Here is a 27945-nt window from a genome sequence, read left to right as displayed (position 1 = left end):
TCTCTCTGTCTCTCTGTCTCTCCGTGTCTCTCTGTCTCTCTGTCTCTCCGTGTCTCTCTACCTCTCCGTGTCTCTCTGTCTCTCCGTGTCTCTCTGTCTCTCCGTGTCTCTCTGTCTCTCGTGTCTCTCCTGTCTCTGTCTTCTCTGTCTCTCCGTGTCTCTCTGTCTCTCCGTGTCTCTCTGTCTCTCTGTCTCTCCGTGTCTCTCTGTCTCTCTGTCTCTCCGTGTCTCTCTACCTCTCCGTGTCTCTCTGTCTCTCCGTGTCTCTCTGTCTCTCTGTCTCTCCGTGTCTCTCTGTCTTCTCCGTGTCTCTCTTTTTCTCTACCTCTCCGTGTCTCTCTGTCTCTCCGTGTCTCTCTGTCTCTCCGTGTCTCTCTTTTTCTCTACCTCTCCGTGTCTCTCTGTCTCTCCGTGTCTCTCTGTCTCTCCGTGTCTCTCTGTCTCTCTCTCTCTCTCTGTCTCTCTGTCTCTCCGTGTCTCTCTGTCTCTCCGTGTCTCTCTGTCTCTCCGTGTCTCTCTGTCTCTCTGTCTCTCCGTGTCTCTCTGTCTCTCCGTGTCTCTCTGTCTCTCTGTCTCTCCGTGTCTCTCTGTCTCTCCGTGTCTCTCTGTCTCTCTGTCTCTCCGTGTCTCTCTGTCTCTCTGTCTCTCCGTGTCTCTCTGTCTCTCCGTGTCTCTCTGTCTCTCTGTCTCTCCGTGTCTCTCTGTCTCTCCGTGTCTCTCTACCTCTCCGTGTCTCTCTTTTTCTCTACCTCTCCTTGTCTCTCTGTCTCTCCGTGTCTCTCTGTCTCTCCGTGTCTCTCTGTCTCTCTACCTCTCCGTGTCTCTCTGTCTCTCTGTCTCTCCGTGTCTCTCTGTCTCTCCGTGTCTCTCTGTCTCTCCGTGTCTCTCTGTCTCTCTGTCTCTCCGTGTCTCTCTGTCTCTCCGTGTCTCTCTACCTCTCCGTGTCTCTCTTTTTCTCTACCTCTCCGTGTCTCTCTGTCTCTCCGTGTCTCTCTGTCTCTCCTTGTCTCTCTGTCTCTCTGTCTCTCCGTGTCTCTCTGTCTCTCTGTCTCTCCGTGTCTCTCTGTCTCTCCGTGTCTCTCTACCTCTCCGTGTCTCTCTGTCTCTCTGTCTCTCCGTGTCTCTCTGTCTCTCTGTCTCTCCGTGTCTCTCTGTCTCTCCGTGTCTCTCTACCTCTCCGTGTCTCTCTTTTTCTCTACCTCTCCGTGTCTCTCTGTCTCTCCTTGTCTCTCTGTCTCTCCGTGTCTCTCTGTCTCTCTGTCTGTCTGTCTCTCCGTGTCTCTCTGTCTCTCCGTGTCTCTCTACCTCTCCGTGTCTCTCTTTTTCTCTACCCCTCCGTGTCTCTCTGTCTCTCCTTGTCTCTCTGTCTCTCCGTGTCTCTCTGTCTCTCTACCTCTCCGTGTCTCTCTGTCTCTCTACCTCTCTGTCCCCTTTCTCTCTCCGTCTCTCTATCTCTCTGTCCCCTTTCTCTCTCCGTCTCTCTATCTCTCTGTCCCCTTTCTCTCTCTCTCTCCCCCTCTCTCTCTCTCCCTCTGTCTGTCGCTCTCTCTCTGTGTCTGACTCTCCCTCTCTCTCTCCCTCAATCTCTCTCTTTCTCCCTCTCTCTCTCTCCCTCAGTCTCTCTCTCCCTCTGTCTGTCTCTCTCTCTGTCTCCCTGTCTCTCTCTCCCTCTGTCTGTCTCTCTCTCTCTCTGTCTCTCTTCTGCGGCCCCCCCCACCCCCAGTGTGGAATTTAACCCCTCCGTCTCGTCCTCCCCCACCCCCCCCCCCCATGTCCAGGTCGACAACCTCCTCAGACGTTCCCTCCCCATCGATCTCTTGTTGCTGGTGAAGATGGAAGCCCATGGGCTCGTCCTGCTGGATGATGTGGACGTACGGGTGGAGGAGGTAGCGAGATGGGGGGGGGGGGGGGTGGGAGGGGATGTGGGAGGGTGGGGGCGCGAAGAAACCCCCCCCCCCCCCCCCAACTCGGACCCTTCGGGGAGGGGTGGGGGGAGGCCGCGAAACCTCCTTCCCCCCCTCCTCCTCCTGCCTGCCTTTCCCCCTCCTCCGCGGTGGCCATGGAGACTAGGCTTTGGGCCTAGGCTAATCTCTGCCGCCATTTTGGAACCCTGAGAGTTGGGAAGTGGTTGGTGGGTGGGGGGTGGGGAAGACATTACGTTACTCCCCACCGCCCCCGCCCCCCCCCCCCCACGTCCCCCAAACCCCGAGCTTTCAAAATGGCCGCCTCCCCAAACTCGACGCGGGAATGGCGCGTGGGAGGGCGAAAGTCTGGGGTCGGAGGTCGCAGGCCCACCCCTCCTTAACTCCGCCTTCTCTCTCTCTCTCTCTCTCTCTCTCCGTCTTCTTAACTCCCCCCCAACCCCCACCCACCACCGAAAAACAACTCGACCCAAGGGACCCACCCAGGGCATGAACTGCACCAGGTTGGCGGAGGTCAGAGGTCGCGAGGGGACGCGGGCGGATGAGGTGAGGCCGGGTGAGGGTGCAGTGGGGGGGTGGGGTGGGGTCCGAATGACCTTCAGGGGTGGGGGGTCTTCGGGAACCGGGGCACAGGAAGATCCCGGGAGGTGCGCGACTCGGGAGAGCAAACAGAGTCCCCGAGGGGTTTTGGAGGGTGGGTGGTGGGGGGGGGGGTGAGGATTGGGAGCAAGGGAGGGAGGGGGGGGGTTGGGTAAAGTGGGGGGAGGAAGGATTGGGGTAAGGGGGTGGGAGTGAACGTAGAGTGGGGTTGGGGAGGGATGGAATGGAGTTCGGGAGGGGAGGATGGATTGGGGTAAAGGGGAGGTGCAGGGGGGGAGGTAGAGGGAGCTGGAATGGGGTTGGGGAGGGTGAAATGGGGTTGGGGAGGGAGGATTGGGGTGAGGGGGTGGGAGAGAGGTAGAGGGAGCTGGGGGAGAGATGGAATGGAGTTGGGGAGGGGGAGGGAGGGAGCATTGGGGTAAGGGGAGGTGCAGGGGGAGAGGTAGAGGGAGCTGGGGGAGAGATGGGATGGAGTTGGGGAGGGGAGGGTGGATTGGGTGAGGTGGAGGGGGTGACGGGGGGGGGGGTGAGGGGGAGAGGGGGGAGCGGCCCCACCCAGAATCTCGGCCCCCTTCTACTGACCTTTCCCCCCCATCTCTCCCCTCGTTGCCCAACCCCCCCCCCAACCGCCGACCCTCACACCACACCCCTCCCTCTCCCCACCCCCTCTCTCTCCCCACCCCACCACCCAACCCCCACCACAACCCCCCTCCCCACCCACCACCCAACCCCCACCCCAACCCCCCTCCCCACCCCACCACCCAACCCCCACCCCACACCCCCTCCCCACCCCACCGCCCAACCCCCACCCCAATCCCCCCTCCCTCTCCCAATCGCCCTCCCTTTCCCCACCCCCCTCTCTCCCACCCCACCACCCAACCCTCTCCCCACCCCCCCTCCCCACCCCCTCTCTCTCCCACCCCACCACCCAACCCTCTCCCCACCCCCCCTCCCCACCCCCTCTCTCTCCCACCCCACCAACCAACCCTCTCCCCACCCCCCCCTCCCCACCCCACCACCCAACCCTCTCCCCACCCCCTCTCTCTCCCACCCCACAAACCAACCCTCTCCCCACCCCCCCCTCTCCCCACCCCACCACCCCCCTCTCCCCACCCCACCACCCAACCCTCTCCCCAACCCCCCTCTCCCCACCCCACCCCCCTCCCTCTCCCCACCCCACCACCCAACCCTCTCCCCACCACCCCTCTCCCCACCCCACCACCCAACCCTCTCCCCACCCCCCTCAATCTCCCCATCCCCACCCCCCCCAGGCGTGTCAGGGAGCCTACTGCCAGGTCGCCCGTTGCCACTTGGAGGAGCTGGCGCACGAAACGCCGGTGACCTTTGCCCTCGCGTTCGACGTCACCCTCAACAGCACCTTGGAGGTAGGTGAGGGAGGGTGGGGGGGAGGGGGGGGGGTGAGGGGGTTGGGGGGGGATGTGAGGAGGTGGAGGAAGGGGGTGAGAGGGCGAGGGGTGCTTCGGGCGGGTGGGGGGGGGAACAAATGCAAGTGCAATGGCCAAACCCAACCCAAGCCGGAGAGAATCTAACCACCGCCCCCTTGACGTTCAATGGTGTTCCCGTCACTGAATCCCCCCTCCCCCCCACTATCAACATCCTGGGGGTTCCCATTGAGAGAGAATCTAACCATCGCCCCCTTGACGTTCAATGGTGTTACCGTCACTGAATCCCCCTCCCCCCACTATCAACATCCTGGGGGTTCCCATTGAGAGAGAATCTAACCATCGCCCCCTTGACGTTCAATGGTGTTACCGTCACTGAATCCCCCCCCCCCCCCCCACTATCAACATCCTGGGGGTTCCCATTGAGAGAGAATCTAACCATCGCCCCCTTGACGTTCAATGGTGTTACCGTCACTGAATCCCCCCTCCCCCCCACTATCAACATCCTGGGGGTTCCCATTGAGAGAGAATCTAACCATCGCCCCCTTGACGTTCAATGGTGTTACCGTCACTGAATCCCCCCCCCCCCCCCCACTATCAACATCCTGGGGGTTCCCATTGAGAGAGAATCTAACCATCGCCCCCTTGACGTTCAATGGTGTTACCATCACTGAATCACCCCCCCCCCCCCCCCCACTATCAACATCCTGGGGGTTCCCATTGAGAGAGAATCTAACCATCGCCCCCTTGACGTTCAATGGTGTTACCGTCACTGAATCCCCCCTCCCCCCAACTATCAACATCCTGGGGGTTCCCATTGAGGGAGAATCTAACCATCGCCCCCTTGACGTTCAATGGTGTTACCGTCACTGAATCCCCCCCCCCCCCCCACTATCAACATCCTGGGGGTTCCCATTGAGAGAGAATCTAACCATCGCCCCCTTGACGTTCAATGGTGTTACCGTCACTGAATCCCCCCTCCCCCCCACTATCAACATCCTGGGGGTTCCCATTGAGAGAGAATCTAACCATCGCCCCCTTGACGTTCAATGGCGTTACCGTCACTGAATCCCCCCTCCCCCCCCACTATCAACATCCTGGGGGTTCCCATTGAGAGAATCTAACCATCGCCCCCTTGATGTTCAATGGTGTTACCGTCACTGAATCCCCCCTACCCCCCCCCATCAACATCCTGGGGGTTCCCATTGAGAGAGAATCTAACCATCGCCCCCTTGACGTTCAATGGCGTTACCGTCACTGAATCCCCCCCCCCCCCCCACTATCAACATCCTGGGGGTTCCCATTGAGAGAGAATCTAACCATCGCCCCCTTGACGTTCAATGGTGTTACCGTCACTGAATCCCCCCTCCCCCCCCCACTATCAACATCCTGGGGGTTCCCATTGAGAGAGAATCTAACCATCGCCCCCTTGACGTTCAATGGTGTTACCGTCACTGAATCCCCCCTCCCCCCCCCACTATCAACATCCTGGGGGTTCCCATTGAGAGAGAATCTAACCATCGCCCCCTTGACGTTCAATGATGTTACCGTCACTGAATCCCCCCCCCCCCCCCACTATCAACATCCTGGGGGTTCCCATTGAGCAGAAACTGAACCAGCCCCAGCCCCATATCAATCCTGTGGCTCCAGGAGCAGGTCAGAGGCTGGGAATCCTGCAGCGAGTGACTCCCCTCCTGAGTCCCTCCACTCCCCCAAAGCCCTGGACGAGTCAGGGAAGGGTGAGGGGACCCAGGCGGAGGGAGGGGTGGGACAGATGACCATCGCTTGTGGGGTTCGGCAGAGGACCTGGCGGGTGGGGGGGGGGTGCGGGTGAGGTTTGTTCAGGGAAGGGGGGATTGGGGAGGGGGAGGGTAGGAGAGAGGGGAGAAGGGGTTCGAGAGGTTTTCCCCTCGAGGGGAACGCTCGCTGAGCTGTGACAGACGTACCTCCCCCCCCTCCCCCCCCACCCCCCTCCCCAGGGACAGGAACACCACTGGAAGATCTGGAGTGTGGCCCAGCTGCAGTTCGACAGGGTCAGGTACACGCAGCAGGGAGACGGGACGCAACAGGATCGCTTCCTGCGGGCAAACGTAGGTGACTCCCTCCCCATTCCCCCTGTATACACTCCCTGTGTCCGTCCCCAACAAACCCCACACCCCCCTCCCTCTCCCTGTAACCCCCTACACCCCCTCCCTGTCCCTGTAACCCCCCTACACCCCCTCCCTATCTCTGTAACCCCCCACACCCCCTCCCTATCCCTGTAACCCCCTACACCCCCTCCCTATCCCTGTAACCCCCCACACCCCCTCCCTATCCCTGTAACCCCCCACACCCCCTCCCTATCCCTGTAACCCCCCTACACCCCCTCCCTCTCCCTGTAACCCCCCACACCCCCTCCCTGTCCCTGTAACCCCCCACACCCCCTCCCTATCCCTGTAACCCCCCACACCCCCTCCCTCTCCCTGTAACCCCCTACACCCCCTCCCTATCCCTGTAACCCCCTACACCCCCTCCCTGTCTCTGTAACCCCCTACACCCCCTCCCTATCTCTGTAACCCCCTACACCCCCTCCCTATCTCTGTAACTCCCTGCACCCCCTCCCTATCTCTGTAACCCCCTACACCCCCTCCCTATCTCTGTAACCCCCCTACACCCCCTCCCTATCCCTGTAACCCCCCTACACCCCCTCCCTATCTCTGTAACCCCCTACACCCCCTCCCTCTCCCTGTAACCCCCTACACCCCCTCCCTATCTCTGTAACCCCCTACACCCCCTCCCTCTCCCTGTAACCCCCTACACCCCCTCCCTATCTCTGTAACCCCCCTACACCCCCTCCCTATCCCTGTAACCCCCTACACCCCCTCCCTATCTCTGTAACCCCCTACACCCCCTCCCTCTCCCTGTAACCCCCTACACCCCCTCCCTATCTCTGTAACCCCCTACACCCCCTCCCTCTCCCTGTGACCCCCCACACCCCCCTCCCTATCTCTGTAACCCCCCTACACCCCCTCCCTATCTCTGTAACCCCCTACACCCCCTCCCTATCTCTGTAACCCCCTACACCCCCTCCCTCTCCCTGTAACCCCCTACACCCCCTCCCTATCTCTGTAACCCCCTACACCCCCTCCCTCTCCCTGTAACCCCCTACACCCCCTCCCTATCTCTGTAACCCCCTACACCCCCTCCCTATCTCTGTAACCCCCTACACCCCCTCCCTCTCCCTGTAACCCCCTACACCCCCTCCCTGTCTCTGTAACCCCCTACACCCCCCCCCATCTCTGTAACCCCCTACACCCCCTCCCTATCTCTGTAACCCCCCACACCCCCTCCCTATCTCTGTAACCCCCTACACCCCCTCCCTATCTCTGTAACCCCCCACACCCCCTCCCTATCTCTGTAACCCCCCACACCCCCTCCCTGTCTCTGTAACCCCCTACAACCCCTCCCAATCTCTGTAACCCCCTACACCCCCTCCCTATCTCTGTAACCCCCTACACCCCCTCCCAATCTCTGTAACCCCCTACACCCCCTCCCTATCTCTGTAACCCCCCTACACCCCCTCCCTATCCCTGTAACCCCCTACACCCCCTCCCTATCTCTGTAACCCCCTACACCCCCTCCCAATCTCTGTAACCCCCTACACCCCCTCCCTATCTCTGTAACCCCCTACACCCCCTCCCAATCTCTGTAACCCCCTACACCCCCTCCCTATCTCTGTAACCCCCTACACCCCCTCCCTGTCTCTGTAACCCCCTACACCCCCTCCCTATCTCTGTAACCCCTACACCCCCTCCCTGTCTCTGTAACCCCCTACACCCCCTCCCTATCCATGTAACCCCCTACACCCCCCCCCATCTCTGTAACCCCCCTCACCCCCTCCCTATCCCTGTAACCCCCTACACCCCCTCCCTATCTCTGTAACGCCCCACACCCCCTCCCTGTCTCTGTAACCCCCTACACCCCCTCCCTGTCTCTGTAACCCCCTACACCCCCTCCCTATCCCTGTAACCCCCTACACCCCCTCCCTGTCTCTGTAACCCCCTACACCCCCTCCCTATCTCTGTAACCCCTACACCCCCTCCCTATCCCTGTAACCCCCTACACCCTCCCCATCTCTGTAACCCCCCTCACCCCCTCCCTATCCCTGTAACCCCCTACACCCCCTCCCTGTCTCTGTAACACGCCCACACCCCCTCCCTATCTCTGTAACCCCCTACATCCCCTCCCTATCTCTGTAACCCCCTACACCCCCTCCCTGTCTCTGTAACCCCCCTACACCCCCTCCCTATCTCTGTAACCCCCTACACCCTCTCCCTGTCTCTGTAATCCCCTACACCCCCTCCCTGTCTCTGTAACACCCCCACACCCCCTCCCTATCTCTGTAACCCCCTACACCCCCTCCCTATCTCTGTAACCCCCTACATCCCCTCCCTATCTCTGTAACCCCCTACACCCCCTCCCTGTCTCTGTAACCCCTACACCCCCTCCCTATCCCTGTAACCCCCTACACTCCCTCCCTGTCCCTGTAACCCCCCTACACCCACTCCCTGTCTCTGTAACCCCCTACACCCCCTCCCTGTCTCTGTAACCCCCTACACTCCCTCCCTATCCCTGTAACCCCCCTACACCCCCTCCCGATCCCTGTAACCCCCCACACCCCCTCCCTATCTCTGTAACCCGCTACACCCCCTCCCTATCCCTGTAACCCCCTACACCCCCTCCCTGTCTCTGTAACCCACTACACCCCCTCCCTATCCCTGTAACCCCCTACACCCCCTCCCTATCCCTGTAACCCCCTACACCCCCCCTCCCTATCCCTGTAACCCCCTACACCCCCCTCCCTATCCCTGTAGCCCCCTACACCCTCTCCCTATCCCTGTAACCCCCCTACACCCCCTCCCTATCCCTGTAACCCCCTACACCCCCTCCCTATCCCTGTAACCCCCTACACCCCCTCCCTATCTCTGTAACCCCCTACACCCCCTCCCTATCTCTGTAACCCCCTACACCCCCTCCCTATCCCTGTAACCCCCTACACCCCCTCCCTATCTCTGTAACCCCCTACACCCCCTCCCTATCTCTGTAACCCCCTACACCCCCTCCCTATCTCTGTAACCCCCCTACACCCCCTCCCTATCCCTGTAACCCCCTACACCCCCTCCCTATCCCTGTAACCCCCTACACCCCCTCCCTATCCCTGTAACCCCCTACACCCCCTCCCTATCTCTGTAACCCCCTACACCCCCTCCCTATCTCTGTAACCCCCCTACACCCCCTCCCTATCCCTGTAACGCCCTACACCCCCTCCCTATCCCTGTAATCCCCAACACCCCCTCCCTATCCCTGTAACCCCCTACACCCCCTCCCTATCCCTGTAACCCCCTACACCCCCTCCCTATCTCTGTAACCCCCTACACCCCCTCCCTATCTCTGTAACCCCCCTACACCCCCTCCCTATCCCTGTAACCCCCTACACCCCCTCCCTATCCCTGTAACCCCCTACACCCCCTCCCTATCCCTGTAACCCCCTACACCCCCTCCCTATCTCTGTAACCCCCTACACCCCCTCCCTATCTCTGTAACCCCCCTACACCCCCTCCCTATCCCTGTAACCCCCTACACCCCCTCCCTATCCCTGTAATCCCCTACACCCCCTCCCTATCCCTGTAATCCCATACACCCCCTCCCTATCTCTGTAACCCCCTACACTGCCTCCCTGTCTCTGTAACCCCTTACACCCCCTCCCTATCTCTGTAACCCCCTACACCCCCTCCATATCTCTGTAACCCCCTCCACCCCCTCCCTATCCCTGTAACCCCCTACACCCCCTCCCTGTCTCCATAACCCCCCAACACCCCCTCCCTATCTCTGTAACCCCCCTACACCCCCTCCCTGTCTCTGTAACCCCCCGACACCCCCTTCCTACCTCTGTACCCCCCCACCCCCTCCCTATCTCTGTAACCCCCTACACCCCCTCCCTATCTCTGTAACCCCCTACACCCCCTCCCTGTCTCTGTAACCCCCTACACCCCCTCCTTATCTCTGTAACCCCCTACACCTCCTCCCTGTCTCTGTAACCCCCTACACCCCCTCCCTGTCTCTGTAACCCCCTACACCCCCTCCCTGTCTCTGTAACCCCCTACACCCCCTCCCTATCCCTGTAACCCCCTACACCCCCTCCCTATCTCTGTAACCCCCTACACCCCCTCCCTATCTCTGTAACCCCCTACACCCCCTCCCTGTCTCTGTAACCCCCTACACCCCCTCCCTATCCCTGTAACCCCCTACAGCCCCTCCCTATCTCTATAACCCCCTACAGCCCCTCCCTATCTCTGTAACCCCCTACAGCCCCTCCCTATCTCTGTAACCGCCCACACCCCCTCCCTATCCCTGTAACCCCCTACACCCCCTCCCTATCCCTGTAACGCCCTACTCCCCCTCCCTATCCCTGTAATCCCCCACACCCCCTCCCTATCCCTGTAACCCCCTACACCCCCTCCCTATCCCTGTAACCCCATACACCCCCTCCCTATCTCTGTAGGTCCCCCTACACCCCTCCCTATCCATGTAACCCCCCTACACCCCCTCCCTATCCCTGTAATCCCCCACACCCCCTCCCTATCCCTCTAACCCCCTACACCCCCTCCCTATCTCTGTAACCCCCCACACCCCCTCCCTATCCCTGTAACCCCCTACACACCCTCCCCATCTCTGTAACCCCCTACAACCCCTCCCTATCCCTGTAATCCCCCACACCCCCTCCCTATCCCTGTAACCCCCTACACCCCCTCCCTATCCCTGTAACCCCCTACACCCTCTCCCTGTCCCTGTAACCCCCTACACCCCCTCCCTATCTCTGTAACCCCCCTACACCCCCTCCCTATCCCTGTAACCCCCGTACACCCCCTCCCTATCTCTGTAACCCCCCTACACCCCCTCCCTATCCCTGTAACCCCCCACACCCCTCCCTATCCCTGTAACACCCTACACCCTCTCCCAATCCCTGTAACCCCCCACACCCCCTCCCTATCCCTGTAACCCCGTACACCCCCTCCCTATCCCTGTAACCCCCTACACCCCCTCCCTATCTCTGTAACCCCCCTACACCCCCTCCCTATCTCTGTAACCCCCCTACACCCTCTCCCTATCTCTGTAACCCCCCTACACCCCATCCCTATCCCTGTAACACCCCACACCCTCTCCCTATCCCTGTAACCCCGTACACCCCCTCCCTATCCCTGTAACCCCCTACACCCCCTCCCTATCTCTGTAACCCCCCTACACCCCCTCCCTATCTCTGTAAACCCCCTACACCCCCTCCCTATCTCTGTAACCCCCCTACACCCCCTCCCTATCTCTGTAACCCCCCTACACCCCCTCCCTATCCCTGTAACACCCTACACCCCCTCCCTATCCCTGTAACCCCCTAAACCCCCTACCTATCTCTGTAAACCCCTACACCCCCTCCCTATCCCTGTAACCCCCTACACCCCCTCCCTATCTCTGTAACCCCCCTACACCCCCTCCCTATCTCTGTAACCGCCCTACACCCCCTCCCTATCTCTGTAACCCCCTAAACCCCCTACCTATCTCTGTAACCCCCTACACCCCCTCCCTATCCCTGTAACCCCCTACACCCCCTCCCTATCTCTGTAACCCCCCTACACCCCCTCCCTATATCTGTAAACCCCCTACACCTCCTCTCTATTTCTGTAACCGCCCTACACCCCCTCCCTATCTCTGTAACCCCCTAAACCCCCTACCTATCTCTGTAACCCGCTAAACCCCCTCCCTATATCTGTAAACCCCCAACACCCCCTCCCTATCTCTGTAACCCCCCTACACCCCCTCCCTATCCCTGTAACCCCGTACATCCCCTCCCTATCTCTGTAACCCCCCTACACCCCCTCCCTATATCTGTAAACCCCCTACACCTCCTCCCTATTTCTGTAACCCCCCTACACCCCCACCCTATCTCTGTAACCCCCTACACCCCTCCCTATCTCTGTAACCCCCTGCACCCCCTCCCTATCTCTGTAACCCCCTACACCCCCTCCCTATCTCTGTCACCCCCCTACACCCCCTCCCTATCTCTGTAAACCCCCGACACCCCCTCCCTATCTCTGTAACCCCCTGCACCCCCTCCCTATCTCTGTAACCCCCTAAACCCACTCCCTATCCCTGTAGCCCCCTACACCCCCTCCCTGTCTCTGTAACCCCCTACACCCCCTCCCTATCTCTGTAACCCCATAAACCCACTCCCTATCCCTGGAACCCCCTACACCCCCTCCCTAATCCCTGTAGCCCCCTACACCCCCTCCCTGTCTCTGTAACCCCCTACACCCCCTCCCTATCTCTGTAACCCCCTAAACCCACTCCCTATCTCTGTAACCCCCTACACCCCCTCCCTATCCCTGTAACCCCCTACACCCCCTCCCTGTCTTTGAAACCCTCCCTACACCCCCTCCCTATCTCTGTAACCCCCTACACCCCCTCCCTATCTCTGTAACCCCATAAACCCACTCCCTATCCCTGTAACCCCCTACACCCCCTCCCTATCTCTGTAACCCCCTACACCCCCTCCCTGTCTCTGTAACCCCCTACACCCCCTCCCTATCTCTGTAATCCCCCTACACCCCCTCCCTGTCTCTGTAACCCCCTACAGCCCCTCCCTATCTCTGTAACCCCCTAAACCCACTCCCTATCCCTGTAACCCCCTACACCCCTCCCTATCTCTGTAACCCCCTACACCCCCTCCCTGTCTCTGTGACCCTCCCTACACCCCCTCCCTATCCCTGTAACCCCCCTACACCCCCTCCCTATCCCTGTAACCCCCTACACCCCTCCCTATCTCTGTAACCCCCTACACCCCCTCCCTGTCTCTGTGACCCTCCCTACACCCCCTCCCTATCCCTGTAACCCCCAAAACCCACTCCCTATCCCTGTAACCCCCCTACCCCCCCTCCCTATCTCTGTAACCCACGACACCCCCTCCCTATCTCTGTAAACCCCAACACCCCCTCCCTATCTCTGTAACCCCGCTACCCCCCCTCCCTATCTCTGTAACCCCCTAAACCCACTCCCTATCCCTGTAACCCCCTACACCCCTCCCTATCTCTGTAACCCCCTACACCCCCTCCCTGTCTCTGTGACCCTCCCTACACCCACTCCCTGTCTCTGTAACCCTCCCTACACCCCCTCCCTATCCCTGTAACCCCCTACACCCCCTCCCTGTCTCTGTAACCCCCCTACACCCCCTCCCTGTCTCTGTAACCCCCCTACACCCCCTCCCTATCTCTGTAACCCCCTACACCCCCTCCCTATCCCTGTAACCCCATACACCCCCTCCCTATCCCTGTAACCCCCTACACACTCTCCCTATCTCTGTAACCCCCTACACCCCCTCCCTATCCCTGTAACCCCCCCCCTACAACCCCTCCCTATCTCTGTAACCCCCTACACCCCCTCCCTATCTCTGTAACCCCCCACACCCCCTCCCTATCCCTGTAACCCCCCTGCACCACCTCCCTATCTCTGTAACCCCCTACACCGCCTCCCTATCTCTGTAACCCCCCACACCCCCTCCCTATCCCTGTAACCCCCCTACACCCCCTCCCTATCCCTGTTACCCCCGACACCCCCTCCCTATCTCTGTAACCCCCTACATACTCTACCTATCTCTGTAACCCCCGACACCCCCTCCCTATTTCTGTAACCCCCTACACCCCCTCCCTATCCCTGTAACCCCCTACACCCCCTCCCTATCTCTGTAACCCCCTACACCCCCCTCCCTATCTCTGTAACCCCCTACACACTCTCCCTATCTCTGTAACCCCCTACACCCCCCTCCCTATCTCTGTAACCCCCTACACACTCTCCCTATCTCTGTAACCCCCTACACCCCCCTCCCTATCTCTGTAACCCCCTACACCCCCTCCCTGTCCCTGTAACCCCCTACACCCCCTCCCTATCTCTGTAACCCCCTACACCCCCTCCCTATCTCTGTAACCCCCTACACCCCCCTCCCTATCTCTGTACACCCCCTACACCCCCTTCCCTATCCCTGTAAACCCCAACACCCCCTCCCTATCACTGTAACCCCCCACACCCCCTCCCTATCCCTGTAACCCCCCACACCCCCTCCCTATCCCTGTAACCCCCTACACCCTCTCCCTATATCTGTAAAGCCCCTACACCCCCTTCCCTATCCCTGTAACCCCTCACACCCCCTCCCTATCCCTGTAACCCCCTACACCCCCTCCCTATATCTGTAAACCCCCTACACCCCCTCCCTATCTCTGTAACCCCCTACAACCCCTCCCTGTCTCTGTAACCCCCTACACCTCCTCCCTATCTCTGTAACCCCCTAAACCCACTCCCTGTCTCTGTAACCCTCCCTACACCCCCTCCCTATCCCTGTAACCCCCTACACCCCCTCCCTATCTCTGTAATCCCCTACACCCCCTCCCTGTCTCTGTAACCCCCCTACACCCCCTCCCTGTCTCTGTAACCCCCCTACACCCCCTCCCTATCTCTGTAACCCCCTACACCCCCTCCCTATCCCTGTAACCCCATACACCCCCTCCCTATCCCTGTAACCCCCTACACACTCTCCCTATCTCTGTAACCCCCTACACCCCCTCCCTATCCCTGTAACCCCCCCCCCTACAACCCCTCCCTATCTCTGTAACCCCCTACACCCCCTCCCTATCTCTGTAACCCCCACACCCCCTCCCTATCCCTGTAACCCCCCTGCACCACCTCCCTATCTCTGTAACCCCCTACACCGCCTCCCTATCTCTGTAACCCCCCACACCCCCTCCCTATCCCTGTAACCCCCCTACACCCCCTCCCTATCCCTGTTACCCCCGACACCCCCTCCCTATCTCTGTAACCCCCTACACACTCTCCCTATCTCTGTAACCCCCGACACCCCCTCCCTATTTCTGTAACCCCCTACACCCCCTCCCTATCCCTGTAACCCCCTACACCCCCTCCCTATCTCTGTAACCCCCTACACCCCCCTCCCTATCTCTGTAACCCCCTACACACTCTCCCTATCTCTGTAACCCCCTACACCCCCCTCCCTATCTCTGTAACCCCCTACACACTCTCCCTATCTCTGTAACCCCCTACACCCCCCTCCCTATCTCTGTAACCCCCTACACCCCCTCCCTGTCCCTGTAACCCCCTACACCCCCTCCCTATCTCTGTAACCCCCTACACCCCCCTCCCTATCTCTGTACACCCCCTACACCCCCTTCCCTATCCCTGTAAACCCCAACACCCCCTCCCTATCACTGTAACCCCCCTACACCCCCTTCCCTATCCCTGTAACCCCCCACACCCCCTCCCTATCCCTGTAACCCCCTACACCCTCTCCCTATATCTGTAAAGCCCCTACACCCCCTTCCCTATCCCTGTAACCCCCCACACCCCCTCCCTATCCCTGTAACCCCCTACACCCCCTCCCTATATCTGTAAACCCCCTACACCTCCTCCCTATCTCTGTAACCCCCTACAACCCCTCCCTATCTCTGTAACCCCCTACAACCCCTCCCTATCTCTGTAACCCCCTACACCCCCTCCCTATCCCTGTAACCCCCCACACCCCCTCCCTATCCCTGTAACCCCCTACACCCCCTCCCTATATCTGTAAACCCCCTACACCCCCTCCCTGTCTCTGTAACCCCCTACAACCCCTCCCTATCTCTGTAACCCCCTACACCCCCTCCCTATCTCTGTAACCCCCTACACCCCCTCCCTATCCCTGTAAACCCCCTACACCCCCTCCCTATCTCTGTAACCCCCTGCACCCCCTCCCTGTCTCTGTAACCCCCTACACCCCCTCCCTATCCCTGTAACCCCCTAAACCCACTCCCTATCTCTGTAACCCCCTACACCCCCTCCCTATCTCTGTAACCCCTTACACCCCCTCCCTATCTCTGTAGCCCCCTACACCCCCTCCCTGTCTCTGAAACCCTCCCTACACCCCCTCCCTATCTCTGTAACCCCCTACACCCCCTCCCTATCTCTGTAACCCCATAAACCCACTCCCTATCCCTGTAACCCCCTACACCCCCTACCTATCTCTGTAACCCCCTACACCCCCTCCCTGTCTCTGTAACCCCCTACACCCCCTCCCTATCTCTGTAACCCCCTACACCCCCTCCCTGTCTCTGTGACCCTCCCTACACCCCCTCCCTATCCCTGTAACCCCCCAAGACCCCCTCCCTATCTCTGTAACCCCCTAAACCCACTCCCTATCCCTGTAACCCCCCTACCCCCCCTCCCTATCTCTGTAACCCACGACACCCCCTCCCTATCTCTGTAAACCCCAACACCCCCTCCCTATCTCTGTAACCCCATACACCCCCTCCCTATCTCTGTAACCCCCCTACACCCCCTCCCTATCTCTGTAACCCCCCTACACCCCCTCCCTATCTCTGTAAACCTCAACACCCCCTCCCTATCTCTGTAACCCCCCTACACCCCCTCCCTATCTCTGTAAACCCCAACACCCCCTCCCTATCTCTGTAACCCCATACACCCCCTCCCTATCTCTGTAACCCCCCTACACCCCCTCCCTATCCCTGTAACCCCCTACACCCCCTCCCTATCCCTGTAACCCCCTACACCCCCTCCCTATCCCTGTAACCCCCTACACCCCCTCCCTATCTCTGTAACCCCCCTACACCCCCTCCCTATCCCTGTAACCCCCTACACCCCCTCCCTATCTCTGTAACCCCCTACACCCCCTCCCTATCTCTGTAACCCCCCTACACCCCCTCCCTATCCCTGTAACCCCCTACACCCCCTCCCTATCCCTGTAACCCCCCTGCACCCCCTCCCTATCCCTGTAATTCCCCACACCCCCTCCCTATCCCTCTAACCCCCTACACCCTCTCCCTGTCTCTGTAACCCCCTACACCCCCTCCCTATCCCTGTAATCCCCCACACCCCCACCCTATCCCTGTAACCCTCTACACCCCCTCCCTATCCCTGTAACCCCCTACACACCCTCCCTATCTCTGTAACCCCCACACCCCCTCCCTGTCCCTGTAACCCCCTACACCCCCTCCCTATCTCGTAACCCCCCTACACCCCCTCCCTATCCCTGTAACCCCCGTACACCCCCTCCCTATCTCTGTAACCCCCCTACACCCCCTCCCTATCCCTGTAACCCCCCTACACCCCCTCCCTATCCCTGTAACCCACCACACCCCTCCCTATCCCTATAACACCCTACACCCTCTCCCTATCCCTGTAACCCCCCACACCCCCTCCCTATCCCTGTAACCCCGTACACCCCCTCCCTATCTCTGTAACCCCCCTACACCCCCTCCCTATCTCTGTAACCCCCCTACACCCCCTCCCTATCCCTGTAACACCCCACACCCTCTCCCTATCCCTGTAACCCCGTACACCCCCTCCCTATCTCTGTAACCCCCCTACACCCCCTGACTATCTCTGTAAACCCCCTACACCCCCTCCCTATCTCTGTAACCCCCATACACCCCCTCCCTATCTCTGTAACCCCCCTACACCCCCTGACTATCTCTGTAAACCCCCTACACCCCCTCCCTATCTCTGTAACCCCCTACACCCCCTCCCTATCTCTGTAAACCCCCTACACCCCTCCCTGTCTCTGTAACCCCCCTACACCCTCTCCCTATCCCTGTAACCCCCTACACCCTCTCCCTATCCCTGTAACACCCTAAACCCCCTCCCTATCTCTGTAACCCCCCACACCCCCTCCCTATATCTGTAAACCCCCTACACCCCCTCCCTATTTCTGTCACCCCCCTACACCCCCTCCCTATCTCTGTAACCCCCTACACCCCCTCCCTATCTCTGTAACCCCCTACACCCCCTCCCTATCTCTGTAACCCCCTACACCCCCTCCCTATCTCTGGAACCCCCTGCACCCCCTCCCTATCTCTGTAACCCCCTACACCCCCTCCCTATCCCTGTAACCCCCTACACCCCCTCCCTATCCCTGTAACCCCCTACACCCCTCCCTATCCCTGTAACCCCCAACACCCCCTCCCTATCACTGTTACCCCCTACACCCCCTCCCTATCTCAGTAACCCCCTGCACCCCCTCCCTATCTCTGTAACCCCCTAAACCCACTCCCTATCCCTGTAGCCCCCTACACCCCCTCCCTGTCTCTGTAACCCCCTACACCCCCTCCCTATCTCTGTAACCCCCTAAACCCACTCCCTATCTCTGTAACCCCCTACACCCCCTCCCTATCCCTGTAACCCCCTACACCCCCTCCCTGTCTCTGAAACCCTCCCTACACCCCCTCCCTATCTCTGTAACCCCCTACACCCCCTCCCTACCTCTGTAACCCCCGACACCCCCTCCCTATCTCTGTAACCCCATAAACCCACTCCCTATCCCTGTAACCCCCGACACCCCCTCCCTATCTCTGTAACCCCCTACACCCCCTCCCTATCCCTGTAACCCCCTACACCCCCTCCCTATCTCTGTAACCCCCTACACCCCCTCCCTGTCTCTGTAACCCCCTACACCCCCTCCCTATCTCTGTAATCCCCCTACACCCCCTCCCTGTCTCTGTAACCCCCTACAGCCCCTCCCTATCTCTGTAACCCCCTAAACCCACTCCCTATCCCTGTAACTCCCTACACCCCTCCCTATCTCTGTAACCCCCTACACCCCCTCCCTGTCTCTGTGACCCTCCCTACACCCCCTCCCTATCCCTGTAACCCCCCTACACTCCCTCCCTATCTCTGTAACCCCCTACACCCCCTCCCTATCTCTGTAACCCCCTACACCCCCTCCCTGTCTCTGTGACCCTCCCTACTCCCCCTCCCTATCCCTGTAACCCCCTAAACCCCCTCCCTATCTCTGTAACCCCCTACACCCCCTCCCTATCCCTGTAACACCCTAAACCCCCTCCCTGTCTCTGTAACCCCCTACACCCCCTCCCTATCTCTGTAATCCCCTACACCCCCTCCCTATCTCTGTAACCCCCTGCACCTCCTCCCTATCTCTGTAACCCCCTAAACCCACTCCCTGTCTCTGTAACCCTCCCTACACCCCCTCCCTATCCCTGTAACCCCCTACACCCCCTCCCTATCCCTGTAACCCCCTACACCCCCTCCCTGTCTCTGTCACCCCCCTACACCCCCTCCCTGTCTCTGTAACCCCCCTACACCCCCTCCCTATCTCTGTAACCCCCTACACCCCCTCCCTATCTCTGTAACCCCCAACAACCCCTCCCTATCCCTGTAACCCCATACACCCCCTCCCTATCCCTGTAACCCCCTACACACTCTCCCTATCTCTGTAACCCCCTACACCCCCTCCCTATCCCTGTAACCCCCTACACCCCCTCCCTATCTCTGTAACCCCCTACACCCCCTCCCTGTCTCTGTAACCCCCTACACCCCCTCCCTATCTCTGTAATCCCCCTACACCCCCTCCCTGTCTCTGTAACCCCCTCGAGCCCCTCCCTATCTCTGTAACCCCCTAAACCCACTCCCTATCCCTGAAACCCCCTACACCCTCTCCCGATCCCTGTAACCCCCCACACCACCTCCCTATCACTGTAACCCCGTACACCCCCTCCCTATCTCTGTAACCCCCCTACACCCCCTCCCTATCTCTGTAACCCCCTATACCCCCTCCCTATCTCTGTAACCCCCTACACACCCTCCCTATCCCTGTAACACCCCACACCCTCTCCCTATCCCTGTAACCCCGTACACCCCCTCCCTATCCCTGTAACCCCCTACACCCCCTCCCTATCTCTGTAACCCCCCTATACCCCCTTCCTATCCCTGTAACCCCCTACACCCCCTCCCTATCCCTGTAACACCCCACACCCCCTCCCTATCCCTGTAACCCCCTACACCCCCTCCCTACCTCTGTAACCCCTCTACACCCCCTCCCTATCTCTGTAACCCCCCTACACCCCCTCCCTATCTCTGTAACCCCCCTACACCCCCTCCCTATCTCTGTAACCCCATAAACCCACTCCCTATCCCTGTAACCCCCGACACCCCCTCCCTATCTCTGTAACCCCCTACACCCCCTCCCTATCCCTGTAACCCCCTATACCCCCTCCCTATCTCTGTAACCCCCTACACCCCCTCCCTGTCTCTGTAACCCCCTACACCCCCTCCCTATCTCTGTAATCCCCCTACACCCCCTCCCTGTCTCTGTAACCCCCTACAGCCCCTCCCTATCTCTGTAACCCCCTAAACCCACTCCCTATCCCTGTAACCACCTACACCCCTCCCTATCTCTGTAACCCCCTACACCCCCTCCCTGTCTCTGTGACCCTCCCTACACCCCCTCCCTATCCCTGTAACCCCCCTACACCCCCTCCCTATCTCTGTAACCCCCTACACCCCCTCCCTGTCTCTGTGACCCTCCCTACTCCCCCTCCCTATCCCTGTAACCCCCTAAACCCCCTCCCTATCTCTGTAACCCCCTACACCCCCTCCCTATCCCTTAACCCCCCTACCCCCCCTCCCTATCTCTGTAACCCACGACACCCCCTCCCGATCTCTGTAAACCCCAACGCCCCCTCCCTGTCTCTGTAACCCCCTACACCCCCTCCCTATCTCTGTAACCCCCTACACCCCCTCCCTGTCTCTGTAACCCCCTGCACCTCCTCCCTATCTCTGTAACCCCCTAAACCCACTCCCTGTCTCTGTAACCCTCCCTACACCCCCTCCCTATCCCTGTAACCCCCTACACCCCCTCCCTATCCCTGTAACCCCCTACACCCCCTCCCTGTCTCTGTCACCCCCCTTCACCCCCTCCCTGTCTCTGTAACCCCCCTACACCCCCTCCCTATCTCTGTAACCCCCTACACCCCCTCCCTATCCCTTTAACCCCATACACCCCCTCCCTATCCCTGTAACCCCCTACACACTCTCCCTATCTCTGTAACCCCCTACACCCCCTCCCTATCCCTGTAACCCCCTACACCCCCTCCCTATCTCTGTAACCCCCTACACCCCCTCCCTGTCTCTGTAACCCCCTACACCCCCTCCCTATCTCTGTAATCCCCCTACACCCCCTCCCTGTCTCTGTAACCCCCTACAGCCCCTCCCTATCTCTGTAACCCCCTAAACCCACTCCCTATCCCTGAAACCCCCTACGCCCCCTCCCTGTCTCTGTCACCCCCCTACACCCCCTCCCTGTCTCTGTAACCCCCCTACACCCCCTCCCTATCTCTGTAACCCCCTACACCCCCTCCCTATCCCTGTAACCCCATACACCCCCTCCATATCCCTGTAACCCCCTACACACTCTCCCTATCTCTGTAACCCCCTACACCCCCTCCCTATCCCTGTAACCCCCCACACCCCCTCCCTATCCCTGTAACCCCGTACACCCCCTCCCTATCTCTGTAACCCCCCTACACCTCCTCCCTATCTCTGTAACCCCCCTACACCCCCTCCCTATCCCTGTAACACCCCACACCCTCTCCCTATCCCTGTAACCCCGTACACCCCCTCCCTATCTCTGTAACCCCCCTACACCCCCTCCCTATCTCTGTAAACCCCCTACACCCCCTCCCTATCTCTGTAAACCCCCTACACCCCCTCCCTATCTCTGTAACCCCCTATACCCCCTTCCTATCCCTGTAACCCCCTACACCCCCTCCCTATCCCTGTAACCCCCTACACCCCCTCCCTATCTCTGTAACCCCCTACACCCCCTCCCTATCTCTGTAACCCCCTACACCCCCTCCCTATCCCTGTAACACCCCACACCCTCTCCCTATCCCTGTAACCCCGTACACCCCCTCCCTATCTCTGTAACCCCCTACACTCCCTCCCTATCCCTGTAACACCCCACACCCTCTCCCTATCCCTGTAACCCCGTACACCCCCTCCCTATCCCTGTAACCCCCTACACCCCCTCCCTATCTCTGTAACCCCCCTATACCCCCTTCCTATCCCTGTAACCCCCTACACCCCCTCCCTATCCCTGTAACACCCCACACCCCCTCCCTATCTCTGTAACCCCGTACACCCCCTCCCTATCTCTGTAAAACCCCTACACCCCCTCCCTATCTCTGTAACCCCCCTACACCCCCTCCCTATCTCTGTAAACCCCCTACACCCCCTCCCTATCTCTGTAACACCCCTACACCCCCTCCCTATCTCTGTAACCCCCCTTCACCCCCTCCCTATCCCTGTAACCCCCTACACCCCCTCCCTATCTCTGTAAACCCCCGACACCCCCTCCCTATCTCTGTAACCCCCCTACACCCCCTCCCTATATCTGTAAACCCCCTACACCCCCTCCCTATCTCTGTAACCCCCTACACCCCCTCCCTGTCTCTGTAACCCCCCTACACCCCCTCCCTATCTCTGTAACCCCCTACACCCCTCCCTATCTCTGTAACCCACTGCACCCCCTCCCTATCCCTGTAACCCCCTACACCCCCTCCCTGTCTCTGTACCCCCCTACACCCCCTCCCTATCTCTGTAACCCCCTACACCCCCTCCCTGTCTCTGTACCCCCCTACACCCCCTCCCTATCTCTGTAACCCCCTAAACCCACTCCCTATCCCTGTAGCCCCCTACACCCCCTCCCTGTCTCTGTAACCCCCTACACCCCCTCCCTATCTCTGTAACCCCATAAACCCACTCCCTATCCCTGGAACCCCCTACACCCCCTCCCTATCCCTGTAGCCCCCTACACCCCCTCCCTGTCTCTGTAACCCCCTACACCCCCTCCCTATCTCTGTAACCCCATAAACCCACTCCCTATCCCTGGAACCCCCTACACCCCCTCCCTATCCCTGGAAACCCCTACATCCCCTCCCTATCCCTGTAACCCCCTACACCCCCTCCCTATCCCTGTAACCCCCTACACCCACTCCCTATCTCTGTAACCCCCTACACCCCCTCCCTATCTCTGTAACCCCATAAACCCACTCCCTATCCCTGTAACCCCCTACATCCCCTCCCTATCCCTGTAACCCCCTACACCCCCTCCCTATCTCTGTCACCCCCTACACACCCTCCCTGTCTCTGTAACCCCCTACACCCCCTCCCTATCTCTGGAATCCCCCTACACCCCCTCCCTGTCTCTGTAACCCCCTACAGCCCCTCCCTATCTCTGTAACCCCCTAAACCCACTCCCTATCCCTGTAACCCCATACACCCCTCCCTATCTCTGTAACCCCCTACACCCACTCCCTATCCCTGTAACCCCATACACCCCTCCCTATCTCTGTAACCCCCTACACCCCCTCCCTGTCTCTGTGACCCTCCCTACACCCCCTCCCTATCCCTGTAACCCCCTACATCCCCTCCCTATCCCTGTAACCCCCTACACCCCCTCCCTATCTCTGTCACCCCCTACACACCCTCCCTGTCTCTGTAACCCCCTACACCCCCTCCCTATCTCTGGAATCCCCCTACACCCCCTCCCTGTCTCTGTAACCCCCTACAGCCCCTCCCTATCTCTGTAACCCCCTAAACCCACTCCCTATCCCTGTAACCCCATACACCCCTCCCTATCTCTGTAACCCCCGACACCCCCTCCCTGTCTCTGTGACCCTCCCTACTCCCCCTCCCTATCCCTGTAACCCCCTAAACCCCCTCCCTATCTCTGTAACCCCCTACACCCCCTCCCTATCCCTGTAACCCCCCTACCCCCCCTCCCTATCTCTGTAACCCACGACACCCCCTCCCTATCTCTGTAAACCCCAACACCCCCTCCCTATCTCTGTAACCCCGCTACCCCCCCTCCCTATCTCTGTAACCCACTACACCCCCTCCCTATCTCTGTAACCCCCTACACCCCCTCCCTGTCTCTGTAACCCCCTAAACCCACTCCCTGTCTCTGTAACCCTCCCTACACCCCCTCCCTATCCCTGTAACCCCCTACACCCCCTCCCTATCCCTGTTACCCCCAACACACTCTCCCTATCTCTGTAACCCCCTACACCCCCTCCCTATCTCTGTTCACCCCCTACACCCGCTCCCTATCCCTGTAACCCCCTCCACCCCCTTCCCTATCCCTGTAAACCCCAACACCCCCTCCCTATCCCTGTAACCCCCTATACCCCCTCCTTATCCCTGTAACCCACTAAACCCACTCCCTATCCCTGTAACCCCCTACACCCCCTCCCTGTCTCTGTAACCCCCTACAACCCCTCCCTATCTCTGTACACCCCCTACACCCCCTCCCTATCCCTGTAACCCCCTACACCCCCACCCTATCCCTGTAACCCCCTCCACCCCCTTCCCTATCCCTGTAAACCCCAACACCCCCTCCCTATCCCTGTAACCCCCTATACCCCCTCCCTATCCCTGTAACCCACTAAACCCACTCCCTATCCCTGTAACCCCCTACACCCCCTCCCTGTCTCTGTAACCCCCTACAACCCCTCCCTATCTCTGTAACCCCCTACACCCCCTCCCTGTCTCTGTAACCCCTGACACCCCCTCCCTATCTCTGTAACCCCCCTACACCCCCTCCCTATCTCTGTAACCCCCCTACACCCCCTCCCTGTCTCTGTACAGCCCCTACACCCCCTCCCTATCGCTGTAACCCCCTACACCCCCTCCCTATATCTGTAAACCCCCTACACCCCCTCCCTATCTCTGTAACCCCCTGCACCCCCTCCCTGTCTCTGTAACCCCCTACAACCCCTCCCTATCTCTGTAACCCCCTGCACCCCCTCCCTGTCTCTGTAACCCCCTACAACCCCTCCCTATCTCTGTAACCCCCTACACCCCCTCCCTATCCCTGTAAACCCCCTACACCCCCTCCCTATCTCTGTAACCCCCTGCACCCCCTCCCTGTCTCTGTAACCCCCTACAACCCCTCCCTATCTCTGTAACCCCCTACACCCCCTCCCTATCCCTGTAACCCCCTAAACCCCCTCCCTGTCTCTATAACCCCCTACACCCCCTCCCTATCTCTGTAACCCCCCGACACCCCCTCCCTATCTCTGTAACCCCCAACACCCCCTCCCTATCTCTGTAGCCCCCTACACCCCCTCCCTGTCTCTGAAACCCTCCCTACACCCCCTCCCTATCTCTGTAACCCCATAAACCCACTCCCTATCCCTGTAACCCCCTACACCCCCTCCCTATCTCTGTAACCCCCTACAGCCCCTCCCTGTCTCTGTAACCCCCTACACCCCCTCCCTATCTCTGTAATCCTCCTACACTCCCTCCCTGTCTCTGTGACCCTCCCTACACCCCCTCCCTATCCCTGTAACCTCCCTAGACCCCCTCCCTATCTCTGTAACCCCCTAAACCCACTCCCTATCCCTGTAACCCCCCTACCCCCCCTCCCTATCTCTGTAACCCACGACACCCCCTCCCTATCTCTGTAAACCCCAACACCCCCTCCCTATCTCTGTAACCCCGCTACCCCCCCTCCCTATCTCTGTAACCCCCCTACACCCCCTCCCTGTCTCTGTAACCCCCTACACCTCCTCCCTATCTCTGTAAACCCCAACGCCCCCTCCCTATCTCTGTAACCCCCTACACCCCCTCCCTATCTCTGTAACCCCCCTACACCCCCTCCCTATCTCTGTAACCCCCCTACACCCCCTCCCTATCTCTGTAACCCCCCACACCTCCTCCCTATCTCTGTAAACCCCAACGCCCCCTCCCTATCTCTGTAGCCCCCTACACCCCCTCCCTATCCCTGTAACCCCCTACACCCCCTCCCTATCTCTGTAACCCCCCTACACCCCTTCCCTATCTCTGTAACCCCCCTACACCCCCTCCCTATCTCTGTAACCCCCTACACCTCCTCCCTATCTCTGTAAACCCCAACGCCCCCTCCCTATCTCTGTAGCCCCCTACACCCCCTCCCTATCCCTGTAACCCCCTACACCCCCTCCCTATCTCTGTAACCCCCTACACCCCCTCCCTATCTCTGTAACCCCCTACACCCCCTCCCTATCCCTGTAACCCCCTACACCCCCTCCCTATCTCTGTAATCCCCCTACACCTCCTCCCTATCTCTGTAACCCCCTAAACCCACTCCCTGTCTCTGTAACCCTCCCTACACCCCCTCCCTATCCGTGTAACCCCCTACACCCCCTCCCTATCTCTGTAACCCCCTACACCCCCTCCCTATCCCTGTAACACCCCTACACCCCCTCCCTATCTCTGTAACCCCCTACACCCGCTCCCTATCCCTGTAACCCCCGACACACTCTCCCTATCTCTGTAACCCCCTACACCCCCTCCCTATCTCTGTAACCCCCTACACCCCCTCCCTATCTCTGTAACACCCCTACACCCCCTCCCTATCTCTGTAACCCCCTACACCCCCTCCCTATCTCTGTAACCCCCTACTCCCCCTCCCTATCCCTGTAACCCCCGACACACTCTCCCTATCTCTGTAACCCCCTACACCCCCTCCCTATCTCTGTAACCCCCTACACCCCCTCCCTATCCCTGTAACCCCCTACACCCCCTCCCTATCCCTGTAACCCCATTCACCCCCTCCCTATCTCTGTAACCCCCTACACCCCCTCCCTATCTCTGTAACCCCCTAAACCCCCTCCCTATCTCTGTAACCCCCTACACCCCCTCCCTATCTCTGTAACCCCCTACACCCCCTCCCTATCTCTGTAACCCCCTACACCTCCTCCCTATCCCTGTTACCCCCGACACCCCCTCCCTATCTCTGTAACCCCCTTCCCCCCCTCCCTATCCCTGTAACCCCCTAAACCCACTCCCTATCCCTGTAAACCCCAACACCCCCTCCCTATCCCTGTAACCCCCCTAAACCCACTCCCTATCTCTGTAACCCCCCTACACCCGCTCCCTATCTCTGTACACCCCCTACACCCCCTCCCTATCCCTGTAACCCCCTACACCCCCTTCCCTATCCCTGTAAACCCCAACACCCCCTCCCTATCCCTGTAACCCTCTAAACCCACTCCCTATCTCTGTAACCCACTAAACCCACTCCCTATCCCTGTAACCCCCTACACCCCCTCCCTGTCTCTGTAACCCCCTACACCCCCTCCCTATCTCTGTAACCCCCTAAACCTACTCCCTATCCCTGTAACCCCCTACACCCCCTCCCTGTCTCTGTAACCCTCCCTACACCCCCTCCCTATCTCTGTAACCCCCTACACCCCCTCCCTATCCCTGTAACCCCCCTACACCCCCTCCCTATCTCTGTAACCCCCCTACTCCCCCTCCCTGTCTCTGTAACCCCCTAAACCCACTCTCTATCTCTGTAACCCCCTAAACCTCCTCCCTATCTCTGTAACCCCCTACACCCCCTCCCTATCCCTGTAACCCCCTACACCCCCTCCCTATCTCTGTAGCCCCCTACACCCCCTCCCTGTCTCTGAAACCCTCCCTACACCCCCTCCCTATCTCTTTAACCCCCTACACCCCCTCCCTATCTCTGTAACCCCCTACACCCCCTCCCTGTCTCTGTCACCCCCTACACCCCCTCCCTATCTCTGTAACCCCCCTAGACTCCCTCCCTATCTCTGTAACCCCCTAAACCCACTCCCCATCCCTTTAACCCCCCTACCCCCCCTCCCTATCTCTGTACCCACGACACCCCCTCCCTATCTCTGTAAACCCCAACACCCCCTCCCTATCTCTGTAACCCCCTACACCCCCTCCCTATCTCTGTAACCCCGCTACCCCCCCTCCCTATCTCTGTAACCCCCCTAGACCCCCTCCCTATCTCTGTAACCCCGCTACCCCCCCTCCCTATCTCTGTAACCCCGTACACCCCCTCCCTATCTCTGTAACCCCCTACACACCCTCCCTATCTCTGTAACCCCCTACACCCCCTCCCTATCTCTGTAATCCCCCTACACGTCCTCACTATCTCTGTAACCCCCTAAACCCACTCCCTGTCTCTGTAACCCTCCCTACACCCCCTCCATATCCCTGTAACCCCCTACACCCCCTCCCTATCTCTGTAACCCCCTACACCCCCTCCCTATCCCTGTAACCCCCCTACACCCCCTCCCTATCTCTGTAACCCCCTACACCCCCTCCCTATCCCTGTAACC

General features: G+C 59.9%; 1 protein-coding gene across 1 annotated transcript in view; it reads left to right on the top strand.

The window, feature by feature from the left end:
• The first annotated feature begins 1783 nt into the window (after positions 1-1783).
• Positions 1784-27945, top strand: part of LOC148134005 (integrin alpha-X-like) — a 41484-nt gene continuing 15322 nt past the window's right edge. Inside the window, exons 1-4 of the mRNA XM_087985701.1 lie at positions 1784-1886; positions 2397-2468; positions 3794-3907; positions 5905-6015. Coding sequence (XP_087841827.1) covers positions 1833-1886; positions 2397-2468; positions 3794-3907; positions 5905-6015 — 351 coding nt within the window. The 5' untranslated portion in view covers positions 1784-1832. The remainder of the gene's footprint in view (positions 1887-2396; positions 2469-3793; positions 3908-5904; positions 6016-27945) is intronic.

Source organism: Chiloscyllium plagiosum, unplaced genomic scaffold (genome assembly GCF_037043375.1).
Source record: "Chiloscyllium plagiosum isolate Xiang-an unplaced genomic scaffold, Cpla_swu_hap1 HiC_scaffold_127, whole genome shotgun sequence".
Lineage (NCBI taxonomy): Eukaryota > Metazoa > Chordata > Chondrichthyes > Orectolobiformes > Hemiscylliidae > Chiloscyllium > Chiloscyllium plagiosum.
Note: the sequence above shows the minus strand (reverse complement) of the source record. Positions and strands in the feature narration are given on the sequence as shown.